Here is a 23,601-nt window from a genome sequence, read left to right as displayed (position 1 = left end):
AAGATGTGGGGGGAAGTGGGCACGCTAGAAGGGAGGAATAGGCTGCAATCTGACCTAGACAGGTTACAGGGGTGGGCAGATGAGAACAGGATGGGTTTCAATACTGACAAGTGCAAGATACTGCACCTGCAGGGGAAGAACCAGCAGCATACCTACAGGCTGGGGAACTCCCTTCTCATCAGTGCAGAGGCAGAAAAGGATCTTGAAGTCATTATTGATGCCAAAATGAACATGGGCAGACAGTGTGGGGTCAGGAAGGCCAACTGCACCTTGTCATGCATCCACAGATGCATCTCAAGCAGGTCCAAGGAGGTGATCCTCCCCCTCTATGTGACACTGGTCAGGCCACAGTTGGAGTACTGCATCCAGTTCTGGGCACCGCACTTCAGGAGGGATGTGGACAACATGGAGAGGGTCCAGAGGAGGGCCACTCGCATGATCAGGGGGCAGCAGGGCAAACCCTATGATGAGAGGCTAAGGGACCTGAACCTGTTCAGCCTCCACAAGAGAAGGCTGAGGGGGGATCTAGTGGCTGTTTACAAACTTGTCAGAGGGGACCAGCGGGTATCAGAGGAGTCCCTGTTCCCCCGAGCACTCCTAGGAGTGGCAAGAAATAATGATCACAAGCTGGCAGAGGGTAGATTTAGACTAGATATCAGGAGGTGCTACTTCACTGCCAGGGCAGCTAGGATCTGGAACCAACTTCCAAGAGAAGTGGTGCTGGCTCCTACCCTGGGGGTCTTTAAGAGGAGGCTAGATGATCACCTTGCTCGGGTCGTTTGAACCCAGTACTCTTTCCTGTCATGGCAGGGGGTCGGACTTGATGATATGCTCAGGTCCCTTCCGACCCTACAAACTATGAAACTGAGTCTCTACCCCCATGATAACAGTCCAAGGACCTACTTCAGTTCCTACTGCAGTCAAAGGCAAAACTCCTATTGTCTTAGGTTGTACAGGATTAGGACCTAGGAGGACTACTAGGTTGTTATTGACCAGAATATGATACTGTCAATGGAAATATAAAAACATATACATTTATTTAAAATACAGAGATATTTGTTTTTTAAACAAACATACATTATGTGGAGAATCATGGGGGAAAAGGGCTTCTGGAGGCATAAAATGACTGAGACAGATCGATTATTAAACTGTAAATAAACCTCAACCTCACCTGTAAATAAACCTCAATTGAAAAATATTTTCAAGTCTACCAATTATATGGTACACAATATTTTCTATCCTGCAAATATTAATTTGTTTTCCTTGCATTTCAATCGAGCTGAAATTAGCTGACTGTCACTACTTTTTGTTTAAAAGTAATAACTTTAGCATCTCTGGTGCTTTATTTATGCCAAGAATGCAGCACCAGAAAATATTCTGCTAGAATATTCTGACAGAAATAATATTTTGGACGGATTTATACCTTTTCAGTTTTTTCTCAAGCTTTTCATGGGATAGGCTGGTTTCATTAGAAGTCATATCTAGAAAATTCATGATTTTTCCTCAAAAATGGATTTTTAATTAAAAATCAGTTTGGGGCTCACTGGCCATGTCTGCACAAGTGTTACACAAATTGCCAATTGTTCAAATCACGAGTGAGACTTTACAAAGGGGGATAAGGCAAAGTGCCGCTTTTATTGATTACATGAGTTAGACATAGAGGTTCAGGCACACCGTTCATACAAACACACACAAATCATCATACGCATCATTACACACAGGCATACACATACACAAAACAACCATTTCATCCACACATACACCAGATATAGTTACCAGCAATAGTTGCTCAATATCAGCCCAGGGTGGCCAACCTGGGCTTATTGAGTAGATGATGATGATTTGAAGATAGCAGATTTAAAGATAACAGCTGGAGCGGGGTGAACAGATGCATCTGTGCTCCGATGAAACAGCAGTAGAGAAAGAAATTCACCCAACTTGGCATTTTCAAAGTGTTCTTTTATAGGGATTGGCATCCTTTGTTTCAGTGCTTTGGGGTTTTTCCATACCCAGCTTCTGTTTTTGCAGTTGAACTTCTTTTGTCTTCAGTTTATCTTAGCCTTGGAGTGTTTTTGTTGCCCATCTGGCAGAATTTCTTCTTCTGTTATCTCCTTTGTGCCTTCGAGCTTCAAAGGGATTCTTCAGGCGTTTGTTAGTAGTTAGTGGTTGGTAACTTACATTTGGCACCTTGTTGCTTATATAAACAGTTGAATCTTCTTCTTCCGTCTCTATGCCATTGTCTCACCATTCACCCTTTTACACACACTCATACATAAAGGCTATGCAAAGTTCATTCACTTATGTCAAGCAGAAGGATACAAAATGGAGTTTTCAAGTTGCTTACAGGACAAGACTAACATGGTTACATTTCACTACTATTACACTCTATGTTAACATCAGCTACATTAGTTCAGTTCATGCTACACAAGATGCTGACTGCACAGTAGCCCATGACTATTACGTAGTAGCATTGCATGGCAGGAAGCATGACACGATGCTACTGTGTAGTAGTCACAAGCTACTGCGCAGTCAAGTGTCATGAAAAAGCTGCTCCTCAGCACTACTGCGCAGTAACTCTGGTTACTGTACAGTTATTTAGTACTTGTTTATATAATTACTAGGCCTGTACAAGTAGGCAGTTATTCAATCCAGCTTCGGATCTGGCTGCTTTGGATGTCATCGATCCAATCTGGAGCTCCAGATCAGTTTCCCGCTTCGATCTGGCCAAAGCAGCTCCGAAGCTTCAGAGCCACCTTGGCGATCTGGCCATAGGGTATAATGGGGAATCAATGAAATAGCTATAACATTGATGTTTTTTGTCCGATTTGGATGAAACGTGCAGGGATGGTAGCCTCTTCTAAGAGCATGAAGTCTGCCAAGTTTCAAGAAGATAGGTGCAGGGGTTTTGAGGGAATTGTACCCCAAATTCCTGAAAGCAAAACTCATGTCACATGTATGTGTTACACCACAGGAGGCTGAAAACTGCAGGGATGGTATCCCCTAGTGAGGCCACAAAGCTTGCCAAGTTTCAAGAAGATAGGTGCAGGGGTTTGGGGGGAACTGCACCTCAAACTGCTGACAGGCAAAACTCGTGACATAGATGACCGTGTGTGTGTTAAGGTGCAGTGGGCTGAAAACTGCAGGGGTGGTAGCCCCTGCTGAGGCCACAAAGTCTGCCAAGTTTCAAGAAGATAGACTCAGGGGGAGTCTGGCTTCTGGGGCCCTGCACCTCTGGCTGCTAAAAGGCAAAACTCGTGATGTGGGTGGGTGCTTGTGTGACTGCGTCTGTCTTGGGGCACAGGGGGGTGAAATCTACTGCAGGCCTGGGTGCTGGGCCCTGCCAGGCCACGAAGCCTGCCAGCTGTGTGTGTGTCTCATTGGGGGAGTCTGGCTTCTGGGGCTCTGCACCGCTGGCTACTAACAGGCAAAACTCGTGACGGGGGTGGGTGACACTGTGTGTGTGTTAAAAGGTGCGCCCTTCCTGGCTCTGGGGCCTCTGCACAACACAGCAGTGTGCCCCAGTGTGACCTCCTCCTTCCCTACAGCCTCAGGTCCGGTCCACCACTTTACATGACAACAGGTAAAATAACTTAGCTGGCTCAACACCTATAGCACCAGCAGCAGCATCAAACGGAACTGTCACAAAGCCTTTCTTTTTATGAAGGAATTGACAGCAAGAAGTAAAGATGTTGTGTTGCAACACTACTTTACGTGTCCTTATTCACAGTACATAAAGACACCCAGCATTTTGAAGCATTTAAGTACCTAAAATGCAGATAAGCATCTACTGAGATTTTCCAAAATACCTTACGTCCATTGAAATCAGCGGAAATTAAATGTTTCTGGAAATCCCACTCAGCACATATCTTTCCCTAAATACACTTAATATTCTGACTTGAATTCCTAATTCTAGGTTAATTTATCTAACTTTAATACACAAGTTTAAAAATATTGCTGACAAACTAAGCATAAAAATATGTTAGGGGCCACAAAAACATTGATTCATATAAAGAAGAATGACAAAGGACCATGTATGTATTCACATGAATATGGAGAGTAAGTTTTAATACTCACATGAATTTAAATACTGTCATTCAGAAATGGTTTGTTTGTAGGACTCTTAAGACAATGTTTAACTTGAAAATCCATTTAAATATTAAACAACATACCTTAGAGGTTTGTAATGGTGGAAAATATAGAAATGTTTGTATGACACGTATTTAAGAGCCAGATTCAATGTAGATCTTTGGATAAAACATTTCAAAGGCAGCTAATATCAATAATACTTTGTATTTCTATTATATTTAAGAGTCTTCAAACCCTATATGAACCTTAATTTTAAAAAAATCAACAAGAGTCGGAAGGCAATATAGCAGTACAATACCTTGAATATCCCAATTTAACAGAAGAATGTAAATGAAAAGGAAATGGAAACAGAACTTTAGATGCAGACCTTTGAGTTTATTTAAGATACCTAAGCCCAGTTGAAATGATATACAAGTTATATGGATTGAAATAAGTAGGAATTTGATGCCTTTGAGAATTTGGGCTCACGGCACAAGGCAAGTTAATGACAGAGCTGAGAAATGTGTCTCAGTCTTTCAACTCCCAATTCTGTGGCTGAACTATTACATAATTTTCCCAGTAAGAAATGGGTGTATTTGATTCTGTGTTCACTGCCTCTTACATATATTTTTGAGTCTTGCTTTGAAATTTTCACCTACAAAGTAGAAGAGTACAGGATCTAGGCAGCTATTCATTGCAGCCAGGCACAGGGTAATGATGACCCCTTTGTGCAAGTTACACTTGCTTTCAATACCATTTTTTATCTGTACCAGATGGACAGTTCTTAGTATGTGATATGGCAAGAAACAAAGGAAGAATATGAACAAAGTAAGGATGATGGTTAACTTTGCCTTCTTATGAGAGGCTCTTACCTTGGTGTTTGGAGTCTTGGACTTAAGTAAGGCTTTGATTATAAACACATAGCACACAACGATTGTGCAAAATGGCAGGGAGAAGCCGACTACCAGGACAATACTGTTTAACAGAAAGATCTTCTCTATGTTGTTTGGTTGGAGATCCAAGCACTGAGTTGAGGAATTTGTTACGGTGGTTCCAGTGCACAGCAGTTGGCCGCTACTTGCCAACACAAAAATCCATATTACCACACATATGATCCTGGCATACTTTGTGCTGTTTACTTGGAAACATTTGAATGGGTAGACAATGACCATGAAGCGAGCAACACTCAGGGTGGTTAGAAAATAAATGCTGCAGTACATATTGACATACAAGATATAGGACACAATTCTGCAAAATACATCTTGAAATATCCAGTCAGATTTCATCAGGTAATAGGTGGCCCGGAAAGGCAAAGTGGACACAAACATGAGGTCTGAAATGGCCAAATTCAGCATGAAAATATTCCCTGAGGTCTTTCTGTTATAAGGTTGTAGGAAAACATATATGGAAAGGCCATTTCCAACAACACCAAATGTGAATATGGTCAAATAAGCAGTGGGATAAACAACCTGCTTGAACTTATCCATCATACAGTTGTCTGACGCGTTGTTAGTTCCGTTCATCTCTGAAACTGACACAATCTGGAAGGATTCTTACTGTCTCTCTGCCAAATTAAAAAGCAGTTGTTGCAAATGTTGAATCTCCAAATTCAGCATTATAAACATATAATTACATGTTAATTATACAGTCTGCAAACAGCAGGGGAAAATAATAGTTGGTTACATTAATAACTATTCACTCTGTCCCAGTAAATATAGATGTACTGTAATGTTTGTACAGCACTTCCAAAGTGCAGACTGATATAACTGCTCACTGTCTTTGCTGTTTCAGTAGATAGCCAAGTTAGGCACTTACACACACGTGGGGAGTCTGCTCTGACACACTGGACATCCAATGTGTATTGTGCATCATGTGTATCAGTGGGGCAGCACATGTCAGTGCTGAGAAAATAGCGGTGGTGCGCTTTGAACTAAAATGCATTCGTTGTGCTTTAGTTCAAAGTGCACTGCCGCCATTTTTTGAGCACTGATATGCACTACGCCACTGATACACCTGCTCCAGACGCAGCACTGGGCACTTTTAATTAGCGTGGCTCGTTAATTAAGAGCCCCCAGCACTGCATCAGCACCACATGTAAGAATGCCTCTTATTTCAGTTTCTGAAAACCGAATATAGTGACTACTGACAGGTCACCTAAAGCGGTAATCTTCTCTGATTAGGCAAGAAAGCAAAACTGATGTTGATCATTTTGTGGATGGAAGATCTTGAATCAGAATGGCAGAAGCAAGGAACTGCAGAGGTATCGACAGCTGATCAAAAATGGGAGTTTCCATCTCTCAGAAAATTCTGATATTTGCTTTTGTTCCAAACTGTGACAAAAGGTCAAGATGCTCCCACCAGCTTGTGTGTTCTAGTTATGGGAATGCTGTCCAAATGTTCTTAGCCACTGAAAGGATAGGTCCTTGTTTTCATGTAATATATCCAAAATGTGCATTTTTAATCAATGTAAAACAAATGACATTTTTGCATCAAACATTCCTTTTGTATTTTTCATGGTTGTGACAGGCTTATCACAACAGGGTGTCTGTGACACCCCCTGGTGGCCTTGCAGTTCCTGGCCCACTCAGACTTAAATGTCACCCTCCCTAGATTGCTCACCCGCCATGCCTTGTTCTTATTACTAACGTTTGATTAAGGGAAGCTGCCCACAGGCCTTAGAGTGAACCTTAACGCTAACAATTCCCCACTGGGCCTCTCCTGGATCCCAATAACTTCAATCTAGGCCTGATAGGTTCCTCATGGCCTCACTACTTCCTTGTAGGGCACCTGTAGCCTTAAGGGCAAATTGTGGGGCCCCATTCCTCCTCTACATCATACCCCAAGCCTTACAGGTATTATCACTACAACGTTGAGTTCATGTACTTGGGCCCTTGGATCCCCGTGGTCTCACCTTCAGCCCTCTCTGGGCTCCTGGACCCTTGGCCTCATATGCAGCCCCTCTCTCTGTGTTCCTAGGACTTCTGGTCTCATGCACAGCCCACACTCAGGTACTTAGCCTGTCTTTGGACCTTCTTGGGTCTCACTCTCTCTTAGCCCTACTTATCCCTGGACCTATGGATCACACTCTCAGCCCTTCCCAGGCCTGGAGCTCATGGATCTTCTATTCTCTAGGCCCTTGTACCCCCTACTGAACCCCACTTTTAGCCACTGATTGGCTGCTGGCCCTCCAAGTAAGCCTTGCCTGCCCTTGCAGGGCACCAGGCTAAAGTGGTAGGACAACTTAATAATGAACTTCCAAAAGATGTGGTGCTGGCTCCTACCCTGGGGGTCTTTAAAAGGAGGCTGGACGAACATCTGGCCGGGGTCGTTTGACCCCAGTACTCTTTCCTGCCACAGCAGGGGGTTGGACTGGATGATCTCCTCAGGTCCCTTCCGACCCTACCAACTATGAAAACTATGAACACCTGCCCTCTAGCAGGCACTCAAACCTTCTCTAGGCTTAACATAAAACAGGGACACCTGCACATATAACCAAGCCCTTCTTTGCCCCAGGTACCTTCCCTTGTTCTTTGCCTTGCAGAGCTTCTCATTCAGAGCCACTGTCAGGTCAGGAGTCCTGCTACTCTGCTATCATTGAGCTCCACACTCCATAGCTACCAGGGCAAGGCTAACTGACTGATGCAGGCTCTGGGTTTATATAGTTCAAGTCTGAGCCCTCTTCTGGTCAGACCAGTGTCTCATTAGCTCCCCTCTGCCACCTGCAAGCAGTCTCTCAGGCTGCTTGCTCCCTTAAAGAAGCAGACACATCCCAGTGCCTTTTAATGTCGAGCTCTTTTCCCATTCACTGCTTTAGCACTACTTGTCCTTTCATAGTGTTGCGTCCCAGAGCTGCACGTTTTACCTGTCCCCATGAGTAAGCTCTGTGACATTGCAGTGTGCATGTGCTGGGTGGGGTTTTGTTTTTCAACAGGGCATAATTCAGTTAAAATTAAAAGAAATGATCACTTGAATACTAAAACGATGTTTTCCTCGGCAAGGGCTAATTCCTTACTAAATTACAGTTTTTTATCCCAAACTGATTTGGCATGAACACTGTTTTTTTTAAAAAATAGAACCACAGAATTGTTATTTAATAATGGTGAACCATGTATCTTCATTCATTCATGCTGGGAATTGCTGAAACATTTTTAGATTCACTGTATCCCAAATTTTTATTTTGGGGTAGGGATGAAGTGAGGAAAGTTTTAGCCTAGGAAGTTTAAACTTCCAGGAAATGTTGCCCCACTATAACAGCAATAAAGACAGGCATGGTCTTGATGGTAGAGTACAGGTCTGTGAGTAGTCCTAGTTCCTATAATCCAGTACCTAATTCGTTAAGAGCTTTTCAAGAAAATAACTATTTTAAAATATATCTGTCTCTGAAATTAGCCCTCTAGAAACTAAATATAATCATGTCTACCAACACCACAGACAGTGACAGTTCCTATATACAATGGATATTGGCAACCACAGTGTAGAAAAGCATACCTGGGTGCCTGCACCCTATTTCTGTTAAAGTTAAGCGGATCACCAGTTCATTCAGTTTTAAGTTTAGGAAAGCATCCTTGTTCAGGAAAGCACTTAAATTTAGGTTTAAATCCCACTAATGCTATTCTGCAGGCGGCCCCAGCCTTCAGTGGCTGAAAGCCTAATAGAGGGATTCTCCTTATTTGCAACCTTCTCCCTCAGCCGAGAAGAGAAGTGTTATGGCAGAATTCCCTATGGAGAAGAAAAAATCATTTGCAATAAAAGCAATGTCAAGTGGTTTCATTTACTCTTTATATCAAATCACCTTCAGGAAGCTTCTGTCTGAAATCAGGAACGTTTTCCCTTTACAGGTTTGCTGATGCTGATTTTCCTATTTTTCTGAAATCCAACATGGTCCAAGGTGTTGTAAGAGAAATAATTTATTGTATTTTGCTAGGGTCAGAAGTCCTGGACTCTAAAAAAAAAAAAAAAAAGAATTAAAATCAGAGTTCTGCAACCTGTTATAAAGTTTGTGTCATGTATCTTTAAAAATATGAGTGAATTAAGCCTGTGTGGTAAGCATAAAAGCTAAGGGAACTGAGGTACAGTGAGGCTAGTACCTTGCTGAAAACCACCCAGCAAGATACTGAGAGCTGCGTATCACCAATAAGATCACAACAGAAAGGAGTAATAGGGAGATTCAAATATTGCCATGGAGAAATGTACCTTTTAACATTTTTAAAAGGGAAAGGGAAGTTGCTGCTTGGGAGTACACATTAGCTGTTGCGATCTAACTCAGAGGTGAAGCAAGGCAACTATGCGGCATGTGGGGTAGCATCAGGCTGCGCTGCCAGCACTGATAGCAGGGTGTGGACAGCCATCAGCTGATGCCCTGGTCACAACCCCTCAATTACATTACCAATCCAACAGTTTGGTAACCTTACATTACCAATCTACATGGTCCTATAATGATACAAGTTACCTAAATCTCTATAACTTTAACCCTGAATGACATGTATCACTACAGAATGATGCAGGCATAACAGCAACAGCAGTTTATATCAGTAGCATTTGATATCAGTAAAATTGTTATATCTGTCTATAGCTGAAGTGAAGATTCATCATAGAACCAACTGGGGAGGGGATACACACCAGGCCTACAGCACAATAGCTAATGCACTTCAGATTAGGTGATTTAGCTGAGACCAGCCACAAAATCTTCCTTGAATTATTGATCCCTCAAGAGTTCTCACAGGTGTTACGTTTATGGTGCATCCAGACAGCCATGGGTCCTGGGGCTATCCCCAGCTGATCCTTAGGAATCAGGTTGGGGCAGCTCCTGGTCCTAAACTAGAACCTGGGACTGCCTGTGCCTGCTTCTGACATTCAGCTGAGGATCAGGCAAGATCAGCCTGGGGGCAACCAGACTTAGATGAATTAAAATGTCTATAAAAAGTTATAGACACTTTGGAAAATTAATAATATGGGTCCTGATTCTGCTCCCTGTCACATCAGAGAGTGGTGGTGGATGGGTTGTTCTCGGCCTGGAAGGAGGTGGGCGGAGGGGTCCCACAGGGTTCGGTCCTTGGACCAGTGTTATTTAATATCTTCCCCAGCGATTTGGACGAGGTTGTGGAGAGTACCCTCTCCAAGTTCACAGATGATACCAAGTTATGGGGCAAAGTTAACACACCGGAGGGCAGGGAGCAGATACCGGCTGGCCTGGACAGATTGGATCAATGGGTGGAATGAAATAGGATGCAGTTCAACAAAGATAAATGTAAGATACTCTACCTAGGAAGGAGGAATCCCCAGCACACCTACAGGTTGGGGGATGACCTCCTCAGCAGCTCAGAGGCTGAGAGGGATCTTGGAGTCATAACTGACTCCAAGATGAACATGAGCTGGCAGTGTAACGAGGCCATCAACAAACTAGCGGAGAGTAGATTTAGGTTAGACGTTAGGAAGAATTTTTTTACAGTAAGGATGGCCAGAATCTGGAACGGGCTTCCAAGAGAGGTGGTACTATCACCTAACTTGGAGGTCTTCAACAGGAGGCTTGACAGTCACCTGGCTGGGGTCATCTGACCTCAGTCTTCTTTCCTGCCAGGGGCAAGGGGTTGGACACGATGATCCATTGTGGTCCCTTCTGACTCTATAATCTATGAATCAGACCCACACCAGTATAACATACTCTTTTATTTGTAACTTACATATGCCAGTGAAATGAGACCAGAATCTAACCTGGAACCATTAAATAATATTGAAAATTGCATGGCCAATCCCACTAAATACACACAAATCAGCCACAAAACAAAGATTACCTAGCAATCTATAACCTCAAGTCCTCAGTTAAGTAAAGAACTAGATCTTAAAGCAACCATCTACTAAAACAAGGTTAAGATTCCTTAGCCTGACAATGTAAAATATATTTCTGTTATATTTTAAGAGAAATAGATTATGACACAGCAGTATTTATATTGGATATGAAAAAAGCAAATTCTCTAGTCTGATTTTAAGAAATGCAGAACATTCACAATCCCAGCTACATTAAATGTACCTGCAAGTGCACAGAAATTCTGAAACACTGAACTCTCTATACCAATGAGGACTTGTCATAATACATCTTTTTAAATGATTTTCTTGATACAAAATACCTTCTCTGCTGTTTAAACCATATATTTTTCTCCAAACAGTTTTCTATGGGATTTCAAGTTTGCCATTAGACTAGCAATGTGTTATTATCTATGTTATATTACAGGCATCAGCTACTGCCCTTTCAGAAAGCCAGATGTACGGACATTGGACAAAAAATGAAGCTCTGATTCACTTTGTCCTGTGAATGTTATATTTCAGTTCAGGATGAGAATTGCCAAACAGTTACTTTCCTTTATTGTTGGTTTGGAATTAGCATTGATTTAAGCTGAACTGTGCAGAGACAGGACATTTTATTCACCCTCACGCACACCTTTTAATGAATTGGTAATTTTGTAAACAAAGATTCCAGTTGATACAATCCGTACTTTGCGCCTAGCAAGAAAATTAAATTCATTCACTCAGATTTTTGGTAAACTACCATTAGTTTATTATCTTTCATGTTTCAAAATATTTGTAATTATAGAAAACCACCTTGATGTCCTTTCTTAAGGAGAAAAGAACCTTATTTAATAAACACCTAATATTTCCAGCAGCTAGAAGACCTCTCGTAAGTAACAGGGGGGAAAGTAGGAGGGGCCTTAGTTACTGTTAATAATCTTTATCAACTTAAATACTGAACTAAAAAAAATTACAAACTTGTCCTACCTTAGTATGTGTAGCTTTCAGTTAATTCAGTACATTAGTTCCTTCTTCAGCTTTTGCTGTTCAAAACTGCCAGCCTGCTAGTGGAGGGGGGAAAAGAACCTACATCTATTTATATCACAACCACAGCCAATGAAAAGTAAAAGGAAGTCAGTATTTGTTAGCAGAAGTTTTATTTCTTCAGAAAGATATTTTCTTAGGTCAAGAAAAGGCATTTGCTCCCATACTACATATATCTCTTGTTCAAAAAAATATCAAAAAAGGCTCTGCAGCCACGTAATATATCTAGAAACTTTTTCTCAACTACTCTCATTTCTATCTATAGACTTCAATAATCAAACCAGTAAATTGTTGGAGTACCATAAAATAATTAAAAAATACTTTCCCTGGGAAAATATTCTATTTTCCCAGTGGGGTGCTGGGAAGAGATGGCCTCCACCTCAATCCACTGGGGAGGAGGCTCTTCTTAGCGAGACTGGCTGACCAACTCGACCGGGCTTTAAACTGAGCCCACCAGGGAAGGGGGGGATTACCACCACTGCAAGCCCACTGGGCAGTTTCTGTAAACCCAGCAGGCTAAGGCACTCAAGGGAACCCACCCCTACGGCAGCCCCAGAGCAATCTGTAGGAAAGGCAAGGACCCCCAATGGGACACTTATTTGCCTGTACACCAATGCCAGGAGCCTGGGGAACAAACAGGAGGAACTGGTCCTCCTGCTAAACCAAAAGGATTACAATCTCATAGGGATAACGGAGACCTGGTGGGACTCCACCTATGACTGGGCCACAGGCATAGATAGCTATACCTTGTACAGGAGAGATCATGCGGACAAAAGGGGCGGTGGAGTAGCTCTTTATGTCAAGGAAAGATATGCATCCCTGAAAGCTGACATTAGCACCCAGGAGGGAAGATTGGAGACTCTCTGTGTCAAAATGGGTGGCGAAAAAGGCATAGGGGTCACAATGGTGGGGGTCTACTACAGATCTCTTAGCCAGGATCAAGAGCTTGACCAGGAATTCGCCAGGGAACTAGCTAAGGCTTCACACTCCCAGTGCATGGTTGTCATGGGAGATTTCAAATACCCTGACATCTTGTGGGAAGAGCACTCGGCCAAATCCGAATGGTCACAAAGCTTCCTCATGTGCATGGATGAGCTCTATCTGACTCAAGAAGTCTATGGACTGATGAGAGGCAGAGCTCTGCTCAACCTGGTACTGGCAACAGGGATGACTTAATCAGTGACCTAATGATCGAAGGGAAGCTGGGAGACAGTGATCATGAGTTGATCACCTTCACCATCTGCCTTAAAGCAGGCAAGCCAGTCAGCAAAGCAGAAGTCCTCGACTTCAGGAAAGCTGACTTTGACAAGCTCAGGAGGCTTGCTGGCGTGGCCCTAAGAGACCACGACCCAAAGTGAAGGGGAGTTCAGGAAGAGTGGTTGCTCCTCAAGGGAGCAATCCTGAAAGCACAAGCAATGTCTATCCCATCTAGGGGGAAAGGCAGCAAAAGGGCACAGCAGCCCCCCTGGGTCTGCAGGGAACTAGTGGACCTCCTGAGACTAAAAGGAAAGGCCTATTAAGGATGGAAGGCTGGATCCACCCCAAAGGAGGAGTACTCTGCACTGGTCTGGACCTGCAGGGAGCGAACCAGGAAAGCCAAGGCTGCAACTGAACTCCAACTGGCTACACGTATCAAGGACAATAAAAAGTCATTTTTTAGATATGTGGGGAGCCAGAGGAAAAGCAAAGGTAACATTGCACCCGAGCTAAACCATATTGGTCAACTGACAACTGACACCCAGGAAAAAGCCAACCTGCTCAATGGGTATTTTGTGTTGGTTTTTCACCAGCCCCAAGGGACGGCCTTGCTCAATATGGTATGGGACAGCCAGGGTGAGAGAGAGCTGTTACCCTTCATCAGTGTTGACCATGTGAAGGAACACCTTGAGAGGCTGGACACCTTCAAGTCAGCTGGCCCAGACAGCTTACACCCCAGGGTACGTAAGGAGCTGGCAGGCATCATAGCTCAGCCGCTGGCACGGATCTTTGAGAACTCGTGGTGTTCAGGCAAAGTGCCTGAAGATTAGAAGAAGTCCAATGTGGTGCCTATCTTCAAGAAAGGAAGGAAAGTAGATCCGGGGAACTACAGGTCCATCAGCCTGACCTCCATCCCCGGGAAGATCTTGGAGAAAATCATCAAAGAGAGCATTCTTGACTAACTGGCTGAAGGCAACTTCTTGTGGGATAGCCATCATGGGTTTGTTGCAGATAGGGCTTGCCTGACCAATCTCATCTCCTTCTACGACCAGGTGACATACCACCTGGACAAGGGAGAAGAGATTGACATTATATATCTTGAATTTAAAAAAGCTTTCAATCTGGTATCCTATAATCATCTTAGTAGTAGTTGGCAGAAGTCAATCATTGTGGTGCGCCATGACCAGTGGGGTCCCCCAAGGCTCTATCCTTGGGCCTATCCTTTTCAACATCTTCATTAATGATGTGGACATTGGTGTCGGAAAAGGACAGGATGGTGATCCAGGCTGGCCTTGACAGGCTTGGAAAATGGGTGGATGAAAACCTGATGGCCTTCAACTCTGAAAAATGCAAGGTACTCCACCTTGGGAAGAAAAACCTGCAGCATGCTTATAGGCTTGGCAGTACTATGCTCGCTAGCACCACGGTCGAAAGGGACTTGCGGGTCATGACTGACCACAAGATGAATATGAGCCACCAATGTGATGTTGCAGCCGGCAAAGCGAGCAAAACTCTGGCTTGCATCCATGGATGCTTCTCTAGCAAATCCCAAAATGTCATCCTCCCGCTGTACTCAGCCTTGGTGAGGCTGCAGCTGGAGTACTGTATCCAATTCTGGGCTCCAAAATTTAAAAAGGATGTGGAGAAGCTTGAGAGAGTCCAGAGGAGAGCCACACACATGATCAGAGGGCAGGAAAACAGGCCTTATGATGAGAGGTTGAGAGCCATGGGACTTTTCAGCTTGGAAAAGTGCAGGCTCAGGGGGAACTGGTGGCTGCCTATAAGTATATAAGGGGTGTACATCAGGATCTGGGGGAATGCCTGTTCACCAGAGCACCCCATGGGATGACAAGGTCAAATGGTCACAAACTTCTCCAAGACTGTTTCAGGCTGGACATAAGGAAGAACTTATTTACAGTCCGAGCCCCCAAGGCCTGGAACAGACTGCCACCAGAGATGGTGCAAGCATCTACTCTGGATTCCTTTAAGAGTCAACTGGACATTTATGTTGCTGGGATCCTGTGACCCCAGCTGACTTCCTGCCCCTGGGGTCGGGGACTGGACTTGATGATCTTCTGAGGTCCCTTCCAGCCCTAATGTCTATGAAATCTATGAAATGAAAAGAAAACATTAGGGTACATTTCCAAATCATTTCACCACTAATAGCATGTGGTCAACTTGCTGGAATTAGCAATGTTGGGAAACCAACCACATAGCCAACTGCAGAAGATGCATCAGGCACTTTGGCACCTAACTGCACACTGGTCCTTAGGAAATTAGATGCCCAGTTTCTACCATGTTTTAATTGGAGATAGATATCCATTTCTCTCAGACTCTTTGAAAAATCTCAGTCATAATCAACTAGTTTACCATTTTCTGTTGCCTTGATGGTAGCTCTCAGTTACACAATGGTTCCATAATATTGCTTTTCCAGATAAAAGGGTCTTAGAATGGGCAAAAATAATCTTCTGAGAACACTCCATAGGCTGGTGGCTCCCTGGGCATTGTACAGCTTGTGTCAAAACTGCTCACACACCCCATAAGAGGATGAGTTGAACAGTTGGTTTTGCAAGTCCTGTAACAGGGGCCCCTAACCTCTCTTACTCATTTGAGAAGGGTGGCATTACATAGCTGCAGAGCCACAGGCAGCAGCTCTAGAGGGCTGCAAGCCGCAGGTTGTAAACTGCAGGCCTCAAGAGCTGGGACCTGCAAGCTGCAGGCATCAAAGACAAGCCTAGTAACTACCTAAAAGGAGCCCCTGTCTCATATGTTTGCAGATGGCACCAAGCTAGGGGGAGTAATAGATATGCTGGAAGGTAGGGTTAGGATTCAGAGGGTGTATCTACAATTGTTGCTATGGCAATATTGTGACTGCACTGTGATTTAGTACTTCCAAAAGGAAGTACTAAATCACAGTGCAGTAACAGCTCATACTGAGTCATACGTGTGACGCGCATTTATTTTTAGCAGCTACTTCACTGTTGTGGTGCACTTTAGTGGGGGAGCGTGTTGCTATGCCAAAATAGCTGTTGGTCACATGTAAACACCCACGGATGCTAGGTCATGGTAGCGCATTGCTACAGCAATGTAGTATCACATGTAGACATGTCCAGAAAGACCTAGACAAATTGGAGGATTGGACCTAAAGAAATCTCATGAGGTTCAATAAAGACAAGTGCAAAGTCCTGCAATTGGGATTCAAAAAATCTCATGCACTGGTACAGGCTGGGGGCTGACTGGCTGAGCAGCAGCTCTGCGAAAACGGACCTGGGTTACAGTGGACAATAAACAGAATATGATCCAACAATGTTCCCTTGTTGCCAAGAAGGCTAACAGTATGCTGGGCTACATTAGCAGAAGCGTTGCCAGCAGATCAAGGAAAGTGATTATTCCCTTTCTATTCAGCACTGGTGAGGCCACATTTGGAGTACTGTGTTCAGTTTTGGGCACCCCACTACAAAAAGGATGTGGACAAATTGAAGAGTCCAGCAGAGGGCAATGCAAATGGTGAGGGGGCTGGGGCATGTGACTTCTGAGGACAGGCTGAGGGAACTGGGCTTATTTAGTCTAGAGAAGAGAAGACATGGAAAGGACTTAATACCAGCCTTCAAGTACCTGAAGAGGGGTTCAAAAAAGGGTGGAGCTGGACTGTTTTGAGTGGTGACAGATTACAGAACAAGAAGCAACAGTCTCAAGTTGCAGCAAGCGAAGTTTAGGTTAGATATTAGCAAAAACTTTGTCATTAGGAGGGCAGTAAAACACTGGAACAGGTTACCCAGAGGGATTGTGAAATCTCCATCCTTGGAGGTTTTTAAGACCCAACTAGACAAAGCCTTGGCTGGGATGATCTAGTTGGGGATGGTCCTGCTTTGAGCAGGGGTTGGACTAGATGACCTCCTGAGGTCCCTTCCAACACTAGTTTTCTATGATTCCATGATATCAGGGGAGGGGAGTTTTAAGTTAAAAGTGGAGAGGTGTTAGCAATAAAAACCTAGGATTGCAGACTAGCCCAGGGATTGACATGACACCTCGTTTGATGAGTGACAGAAAGGCTTTATTTACTACAAGTATTTAAAATCAAGTTAAGTGAGCCCAAACTAAATTGAAGTCCAATAATTAGCTATAAGGTGATGATTTCTCACCAAACAGGTAGGGAAGAGGCGGTCTGTTTCTCTTCAGCTTCTTGAGTAAGTGGGGCACATCAGCAGCTGGTGTTAGAGAGATTTCTCACTCTTGAAGCGCGCGCGGTTTGCTGTTTTACTGCTTTTTTATACCCTTAATTTAGCATCTTCAAAGCATAGTTGTGTAAATCAAGAGACAGTCCCAAGCAGTAATTGACAGGAAAAACCTGCTCATTACTGGTTATCAGAAATTTCTAATTTGAATGAGTTACCTTCTTCAGTAACAAGAGGTTATCCAGTTTGAAACATATCAAGAAACTGATTAACAGTCAGAAAAAAACATACTAAATCAGGAGGAGACATCGAGATATGGAGAATGTCTCTTCCTGCACATTAACACGAATTAGTCGCAAAAGAAATATTTACCATACTAATTAATCAAGGAAAGACATTTCATATGGTTACACACCAGACAGCTAAGAGTCTGCCTGAAATTATCCTGAAAATAGCAAGATAAGCTGGAAGAGATACTTCATTATTCCATCTCAAGATGGCCTAGCCTTGAACTTGCATCCTCTTGCAATATGCTATTAGCATTATTATTCTGTATTTTAACTTTTGTGAGTAGGCCCAAGCTTAGCATGAGTTTCAGATTCATCAAGAGTCACCTTTTAAGACCTGGACAAACTGTGACCAAAAGGGGGCAGAACCTAGGAGCCATATAAGCCTGGTTCCTGGGCTCAGGAGGCAGTAAGGCCCAGATAGTTGGAGAGGAAGGAGTTATCTGTGGGAAGACAGCAAAGGAGATGTGCTACAGTGAGTAAGCCCAGAGGGGCTGAACCTGGACAATCACCAGGTCCTGGGGAGTCTGCTGAAAGACACCCTGGAGAGCTGGCATGTTCTTGTTAGGGATTGTTGGTGTTTCTTCAGCTCGAAGGCGTGAGGTGGATATTGGTGGAGTAGGGAAGTCACTGAGGGTGCCAAGAGTGAGGGAGCCATTAGTTCTTTTTTTTGGGGGTGCTATTCCTGTGAAAGCCTATTGAGGACACCTGCCCTGTTGGAAATGAGAGCAGGTTGAGTCAGGCTCTGGATCTGAGAGTGGGTCCTGAGCCTAACTGAGGGAAAGGATGCCCTGGAGGAAGACAGCTTGCTCAGGGGCAAGGTGTCCAGGAAAGAACCTGAGCCTAAACTGAGACAGAAAGCCCAGGAGAGAGACCAAGCCTGTTATTTATCAGGCCAGGTAAGAGGTGGCTCAATGACGAAAAGGGGAAAAAGGCACCTAAAGTGTCTTCCTAGTAAACTGAGGACTGATTCCCAAGTTCATACCAAGTATGATCAAGATGTAGCAGATTTGTACAGGGCAGTGTCTTGGTGAACTGGAGCACCAAATAGGCCCGAGTCATCTACCAGCAGGTGCCAGAGCTGCCTTGGAGGTCCTGACCTATTACAGTTCTTAAAGGGCCCTACTTGCCATCATATACTACTGCTGCTATTCCTTGATGCTTTGGAGATGCTGATTTCCAAAAAGAACAGAGAACATGGCTTATACCAGGGACTCCCCTGAAATGCCACCTTGTTCCTGCAAGTAAATTTTGATGCCTAGCAGCTCTTGCCCTCTTTCTGTCAATCACAGATAATAGCTGGACTTAATGACCAACCGTGTGACCTCATCACAGTGCTACAGTGTTGATTAGCTTCTTCATAAGTGAGTGACCACTGACTGGGCACAGTTTGAAGATTGATACTTAATTGCGCTTGCATAAGCCAATAGAAGTAGCATGATACCACAGACTCTTTCTGCTCACACATATTCCAACACATAAAAATGGAGTTTGACCTTCTACATCCTCTTTGTAATCACCCTTCAAGTATTTGAAGACTGTTTTCAAATCCCACCTCAGCCAAGTGCAGTCATCATCTTGTATTTGACCTTACCTGTGAAGACTGAGGTCTTCTGCCTTCTCTGATTATCCATAACTAGATTGCCTTCTGCAATCTGTAAGAGGCCTAAGGTTTCTTTGGTCTTCTTATCTTTCATATAGTTGTAGAATCTCTTTTTATTGCCTTTTATCTCTCTTCTAAGTTGCATCTCAAATCTAGCTCTGGCCTTCTTAATTTTTAAAGCCTATTAAAGTCAATTGGAACACTCCCGTTTACTTCAATGGGCTTTGGACCAGAGCCTAAGTAGGACTTTCTCAGAAACTGACTTATAAAAAGAATAGTTTTCTTTTCACTTATGAAAAATATTAGCCCGTAACATCAAGTGTTCAATGAGTTTTATTAAAGCACCCCTGCTGCCATTTTGAAGCGTGGGGATGCTGAATACATGTGCAGATGTGGCTGTTGGAACATGCTAATTAGAACATATTGAAACAGGCATCAGGCACATATATAGGTACCCTTAGCATCCTGGTGCCATAGCAGCTATATTATTCATCTTTAAAAAATCCTGGATTACATAATACTGTGAGCAATATTAATTCTGTGTTCTATTTGCATGAAGTCATTACGTCACGTTTATTATTACTGTGGCATATTGTTATGTTCTCTGATTTACTGTAGTACCACTTTTTTATTCAGATGAACAAATATAAATAAACTGTCCTCTGCTGTTTGGTTAGGGAATGTGTCCTGTGACTCACATATGATGAAGTTAAACATTAATACTATGTTATCTTAGGTGGTAATAATTTATTACCAGGGATCCTGGTTTTCCCAGATTAAAAAACAGCAAATTCTCTGATAAAGAAATCACAAATTCTCTGATAAACCCCCAAAATCCATGATTAAAATGAAAGGCCCCTCACCACAGCCCCCTAGCCCTGTTTGCGCCCCTCCCCCCCCAGCCCCCACAACACTTCTGGTGCCCCTCACTCGCCCCCCACAGCCTCCCAGCCCTGCTGGTGCCCCTCACCCTGAACCTATAGCTCCCTGCCCCTCTCAGCCCTGCTGGAGGGGTGCCCCAGCTGCCAGGGCTATGGGGCCAGGGAGCTGGGTCCACAGCCCCCTGCCCCTGGCAGGAGGCAGCAGCTGCTGCAGCAGAGCAGAACCCAGCTCCCCCCACCCTGCTGCCTGCCTGCTGCAGGCTTGGATTTGGGAGGCCAGCTCCCCGCCACTAGGTACACTTCCAGAGGGGCAGGGGGGACCCCACCAGGGCAGCATGGAGCTCTCAGCAGTAAGGAGCTTCCCCACGCATCCCCATGGTGCCCTGGCATGCTGGATCACACCTGCTGGGTTGCAGAGTCTCTGAGGGAGGGCAGCAGGGCAGGGAGCCTGAGCCCACAGTGGGCAGCCCACCCCCACCCTGCACACAGATCTGGGGGGGCACAGGTCCCCTCTGCCCCTCAGGAGTATGTGCAGCAGTGGGGAGCCAGCTCTACGCCCTGGGCCCCCAGACAAGCCATCCACGGTATCATCCCTCTTCTTGCTGGGGCCCTGGAGCCACACATTGCCACCCTGGGCCCCAAGCCCCACGCACTGCCTAGCTGGGCAACTGCCTCAACCCCACCCGTGCCCAACTTACGTATGGGAGCTGCTCTCCAGGCTGCCTGGCAGCCATGTGAATATACATGCACATGTCGTCCTCTGCCTGACCACCCTCCTCCTGCTGCCTCCCACAGCTCCTGCATGACCGCCCTCCTCCCACTCCCTCCCAGCCCCTTGCAGGCTGGAACACTGGCAGCCTGCAGAGAGCTCTTTGCAAAAGTGCAAAATCCATGGTTTCTCCGTTAAAATGAGAAATTTGCGTTTTCCTTGGGTAAAGGAGAAAATCTGTGTTTGTCTCTGCAGTTACCACCACTCAATGGCCACACACTGTTACTGAGACAGGACCTTCTGAGCCCTTCCATAAAAGCCCTCAGTGGAGCACACAGGTCACTTTGACAACCATCACGTTCATTTTATAGATATATATAACGGGAGTATTGATTTCCCAGACAACACTGGACATTAATCAAGATGGTTCTCCAGTTTCCCACATACTCAACTCTTTTGTGTAGCACTCCTTTTATTTTCCCAACCAACAAGATTTTAGAGGAAATCCCCTTGACCCCTTGCCCTTCCTCAATATGCACCAAAGACTAAGCACTGTAGTCAGATTAGTGTAGACTCAAAGTATGCTTGACACTGGCCCTGAGAGCAGCACCGGGCTCATGATGAGGACTGCACTGAACTGGATATGTTGCCTAATTTCTGAGCTTTGGCATGTGATAAGCAAGAGCAAGTGGGAGAGGCCTGATTCTCAGCTACACTTCCAGGCCGGCCACAAAGGAAGTGAAGGCAAACCCATTTTTTTTGCCTGCCAGTTTGATGCCATTGGGTGAGGATCTTAGAAATTTGGTTAAGCTGTCTCCTGATCTGCTACCTAAAAGGAAGGGGGGAAAAATGTCTCCTATAACTTTCAGAAACCTAGGAGGTCTGATGTCTTGATTTGTTTGGAAGCCAACTTAAAGTGGACATGATTTTTGAGTTTGTTTTCTGGCCACCCTTTTATCAAATCCTGTATAGGGTCTTATTTAATTTAGCGCTGAGTTTGGATGCTGAGGTAAGATCAATGTCTAAAAAATACCTTCTTTGTACCATCAGTTTGCTGAAAAACTTGATCCATTTAGTCCAGTGATCCATGGATCTGTCACCTCTGGAATGTATTACTGTAGTTCAATGTATCTGAAACCAAATGTGAAAACAATGCAAGTAGATATAAAATGAAACCTTCTCTAATCTCTCCATTTTAAACATGATGTCCCTGTTTGATTTTTTTTTTTTTGATCTTATAAAATCCCATGTTGTTAAAGATTGGATTCTGTTTTTTTATTCCAGTAGGTCTATTATGCAACCTTCACAATTCATTATTTTTCTAAATTCAAATTTATATTAGGTCTTGAATGTCATTCCATGTGTGCACAAGGGCATCCTTTGACTAAAATGAGAATGGCATTTGAGATCCACTTTAAAGCATAACATTCAAAACAAACATTTAATCAACTTTCATCTCTGACATTAAGAAAACCCAGTACAAATGTTTAACTAAACTTTTTCAGCAGTCCGAAATCAGTTTAACATGAAATTTGAATGAAGGTGAAAGTTATAATTATTTCTGGGCTCCAGTTGTGTATCTGAATTTTGATTTCAAACTTGCAGCTTCTTGACCAGAGCATTCATGTGTGAAATAGCTGATGCCCATTTAGTTGTCTTCCAGCTGAGTGCTGCTGGCTTTGGTGGATAAATCATACCACGATTTCTATTATGAGTAGGGACCTAGTGAATTCATGGCATCTGTCCACCAATTTCACAGACAGATTGTGGGGCCTGACAGCCATTCTGCGGGTGGAACGTGGCAGGCCCCCTCACACCTCTGATTGGCTGAGGGTCCCTGGTAGCCCTGCCCCTTCTTGCTGAATGCCTGCGAGGGCTAACTGTCATACAGCCCCAGCCCTCACCACTGATTGGGGGAGAGGGCCAGAGCTACATTATAGGCAGCCCTTGCAGCCAACCAGGAGCAAGGTGTAGGAAAAGCAGCCATCTTGCTGGCAGCCCTTTGAGCAGGCAGTCCCGTCCCCGTCCATCCCCCTGTCCCCCCCCCTCCCCCCCTTTCTGCACCCTGGTTTGCTGCTGCAGTGTCTTGAGGATGGCTGACTTCCTCTGGGCAGCCAACATTTTATTTTCAGTGAGTTTTCTTTTTATTTTCCCCACAGATTTTGCAGATTTCATAAGCATTGCCTACTTCCATGGGCAATGCTGGATTTCGTGAAATCCCTAAAATCTGTGCAATTCATGAAATTGCAATTTTGTTAGGTCCCTAATCATAAGCTTTAGTTGTAGTATATAAAGTTCAAGTATGTAACCTCAGATTTTAATGTATTATGCAGGTTTAGAGAGCATTCCTCATGGGACCAAATCTCCATGATGACTTTTCAAACAAAGTTATTGGATGTTTATTTGTGTTGGTCTGGGTGGGTGTTTTTACAATATACTATTATAATTAAATGCTAAGATTGACTAATGCTAAAATTAGGAGAAAAGAATAATATGACATTTAGCACCAATTTTTCCCCTGGTATTTAAAACAAATATTCCATGTTGCTACATTTATGAAACATTGTATACAATGTGCATATCTGTAGGATAATATATCCAATCTTGTTAATTGCTCAAATTTGGACTTTTAAGAAATGTGTAGGATTCCTAATTAAAATTAATCATAGTTTTAGAATTTTTGGTTTGCTGAAATAATCTCATATATGTGTCCTTGTTAGATCCATATAATATAAAACAACTGGCTTTGTTTCTTCTTGATTATTTACATTAGATTTGGGGTGGACAATTATTTGAGCTGGAGGGCCACTTAGGGAGTTTTGGTGAGCTGTTGTGGTCTGGGTCAGCACCACCATCC

General features: G+C 43.9%; 1 protein-coding gene across 1 annotated transcript; it reads right to left on the bottom strand.

The window, feature by feature from the left end:
- Positions 1-1,012: 1,012 nt before the first annotated feature.
- CYSLTR2 (cysteinyl leukotriene receptor 2) lies at positions 1,013-11,977 on the bottom strand. Its single transcript, XM_006273495.4, has 3 exons — positions 11,836-11,977; positions 8,858-9,007; positions 1,013-5,629 (listed from the first exon to the last, which is right to left on the bottom strand). Exon 3 carries the CDS (start codon positions 5,586-5,588, stop codon positions 4,674-4,676), a length of 915 nt encoding a protein of 304 aa, XP_006273557.1. The 5' UTR covers positions 5,589-5,629; positions 8,858-9,007; positions 11,836-11,977; the 3' UTR covers positions 1,013-4,673.
- Positions 11,978-23,601: the final 11,624 nt, after the last annotated feature.

The sequence above is a fragment of the Alligator mississippiensis genome, chromosome 1 (genome assembly GCF_030867095.1).
Source record: "Alligator mississippiensis isolate rAllMis1 chromosome 1, rAllMis1, whole genome shotgun sequence".
Taxonomy (NCBI): domain Eukaryota; kingdom Metazoa; phylum Chordata; order Crocodylia; family Alligatoridae; genus Alligator; species Alligator mississippiensis.
Note: the sequence above shows the minus strand (reverse complement) of the source record. Positions and strands in the feature narration are given on the sequence as shown.

Bases quoted from the DNA above. Each gene is read 5' to 3' on its own strand.
- CYSLTR2 (XM_006273495.4), bottom strand. From the start codon at position 5,588: ATGAACGGAACTAACAACGCGTCAGACAACTGTATGATGGATAAGTTC.